The sequence below is a fragment of the Thamnophis elegans genome, chromosome 13 (genome assembly GCF_009769535.1).
Source record: "Thamnophis elegans isolate rThaEle1 chromosome 13, rThaEle1.pri, whole genome shotgun sequence".
Taxonomy (NCBI): Eukaryota; Metazoa; Chordata; class Lepidosauria; order Squamata; family Colubridae; genus Thamnophis; species Thamnophis elegans.
Genome location: NC_045553.1, coordinates 18,223,147 through 18,225,908, shown reverse-complemented (window position 1 = coordinate 18,225,908; position 2,762 = coordinate 18,223,147). Strand labels below are relative to the sequence as shown.

At 40.6% G+C, this 2,762-nt stretch overlaps 1 protein-coding gene across 5 annotated transcripts in view; it reads left to right on the top strand.

Annotated features, from left to right (window-relative positions):
• The first annotated feature begins 47 nt into the window (after positions 1–47).
• MED15 (mediator complex subunit 15) overlaps positions 48–2,762 on the top strand; it is a 40,458-nt gene continuing 37,743 nt past the window's right edge. For 2 of the 5 annotated variants that reach the window (XM_032229729.1, XM_032229725.1), the window contains exon 1: positions 48–162. In XM_032229729.1, the coding sequence (XP_032085620.1) occupies positions 107–162 (56 nt within the window). In that variant the 5' untranslated portion in view covers positions 48–106. Of the gene's footprint in view, positions 163–182; positions 398–452; positions 471–2,762 lie in introns of those variants that run through there. The other 3 variants (XM_032229726.1, XM_032229728.1, XM_032229727.1) reach the window with 3 other exon arrangements.

Sequence of the window (2,762 nt, the reverse complement as noted above, 5' to 3'; positions counted from 1 at the left end):
AAGCGCGGTTGCGGAACTCCACTTCCCGGCGTGCCGCGCGCGCGCCCGCCCACTTCCCGCGGCTCTGCGGAAGCGCTCTGGCTCGGGCGCCCGTGGCGACGGCGGCATGGAGGAGAGCGAGTGGCGCAGCGCCAACTTCCGGCAGAAGCTGGTCAGCCAGATGTGAGTGGCGGGGCCCTGGCCTGCGGAGCTGCTCGGGGGAGCCCCGCGTGGCCCGACCTCTGGGCCAAGGGAAGGGCGGCCCGGGGCGAGTTCGGGGCGCCGAGTTGGCGGCTGACCGGCTTGAGGCCGAAGCTGGGCAAGAGCTGCCTGCCGGGGCCCTGTGGGAAGCAGCGCAGAGCCTCCCCCCGCGCCTTACCTACAGGGAGGGGCCCGGCCAGGTGGGAAGTGGCGGCAGGTGAGGTTTGGCCCGTCTTGCAGGCAGGCCTGCCAAGATACCTGAAAAGGTCGCCCGCCCCTCTCGAATTCAGGTGAAGGCCTGTTGCGAAGTCTTGCTGTGAAACAATGTTTTTAGGACAGGAGCAGAATCTCATGGTAACCCAAAGATTTCCTCCTACTTCTGTAGAAACCCCCAAGAAATTATTATTTTACAATTTAGTCAAATTAAACTTTCCTGGTCATTTGTTCCTTAAATATACCTAAAGCTTTTGATTCCCTGGGAATACTAAAAACTAATGTAAAACTAATATTAAATTAAAGAGGATTGAAGATATTTATATAGGCCAAACTCAGATATGATTAAGCAGCTATGATTCATATCCCTTAACTATTTTAAGCGGCATCAAGGAGATGCCTCTTTTATCACCCCTATCATTTAACTTAGCCATAGAAGCATTGTAATAGCACTCTGATCCAATAATCAGATTTGTGGAGTGAAAGTGGGAGATAAGAGGTAGGCATCTTTTAAATTTATTTGTAGATGATATGATTTTAATTCCCAAATGCTTATTATTCAGCTGGCAATTCTAAGGAGGAGTTAGACGTCAGGACTCCAATTAATTTTTATAAATCACATCTGGTATTTTTTACATTCCCCTCAAAACACAAAAAGGGCTACTCTGGGTGGCTTACAACAGTGAAACAATTTTAAAAATTTCCCCTTGGAAGTTGATGCAGCACATAAAAGAAAAGCACATTTGTGCTAGTCTTTGGTAGAAGTTGGTATTTTATGCTTCAGTTGCAGGGACCCCATTCTAACAGAGTTCACCGAATCTTGTCAGAATCAACACAGAATTTTTTTTTTTATTTTTTTTTCCAAATATTTATTTTATTTCTTTAAAAAAAAACACAAATATTTCATCATTTGTCAATCATTAAGACATTGAAGTACAATTTTTTTGTGTGTGCCCCTCCCTCCCTCCACCCCCAACCCCCCTCCTCCTTCCCCCCCCCCCGACTTCTCAGAACCCGTACACGGTATGGATTTTTAACTAACACAGTCTAAAATCTATTGAGAAAAAAGAAATAAAGAAATTAATGACATTCTACATTGACCTTAGCTTCTTCTTACTGAACTAACTTTTAACAGTTTAAATCATTTCTGATCTTAAGCATAGGCTAACTGGAATTTCTTGGTCCCGTATTTATTTTGTATATAGTCAATCCATTTTTTCCAATCTCGTTTATATCTCTCATTTGAATGATCTTTAAGATATGCCGATATTTTAGCCATCTCGGCTAAGTTTGTCACTTTCAATGTCCATTCTTGGATTGTAGGCAAGTCTTCCTTCTTCCAATATTGCGCCACCAACAGTCTTGCTGCAGTTATCAGGTGCAGAATCAAATTAGTCTCTACCACTGTAAAGTCAGTACATATACCTAGTAAAAATAACTGAGGAATAAACTTTATCCTTCTTTTAAAAATATTTTGCATGACCCACCATATTTTTATCCAGAATGCCTTAACCTTTTGGCAGGTCCACCATATATGATAATATGTAGCATCGAGAGAACCACACCTCCAACATTTAGGCTGTACATTCGGATACATAGAAGCCAACTTTTTAGGATCTAAATGCCATCTATAGAACATCTTGTAAAAATTTTCTCTCAGATTTTGAGCTTGTGTAAATTTCACATTTCTTACCCAGATTCTTTCCCATGTATCCAACATTATTGGTTCCTCAATATTTTGAGCCCATTTTATCATACAATCTTTAACTAATTCTGTTTCCGAATCCATCTGTATTAATACATTATATATCCTCTTTATATGCATTAAGCTTTGATCTCTTATTTGTTTAAACAGATTATCCTCAACTTGGATAAAACCAATTTTTTGATCTATTTTCCACCTAGCCTGTAATTGCCCATACTGGAACCATGTTTGAACTACCTTCTCCTCTTTTAATACCTCTAAAGATTTTAATTGTAATACCCCCCTTTCTGAGGTAAGAAGCTGTCTGTAAGTAATTCTGTCCTGTTTTTGTGCTGTATTCATATTTTCAATTGCGTGTCTAGGAATTGCCCACATGGGTATCTTGTCATTTAATTTATATTGGTATTTCTTCCAAACCTGCAATAAAGCATTTCTTAAAATATGACTTTTAAAATTCTTATCCAATTTTTTGTTGAATAACAGGTAAGCATGCCAGCCAAATACCAGTTCGTGTCCCTCAATATTCAATATTCTATCATTGGTTAAATGAGTCCAATCACTAATTACAGATAATGCCACTGCATCATAATATAGTTTTAAATTAGGTAGTTTCAATCCTCCTCTCTCACGTACATCTTGCATTATTTTCATCTTTACCCTCGGC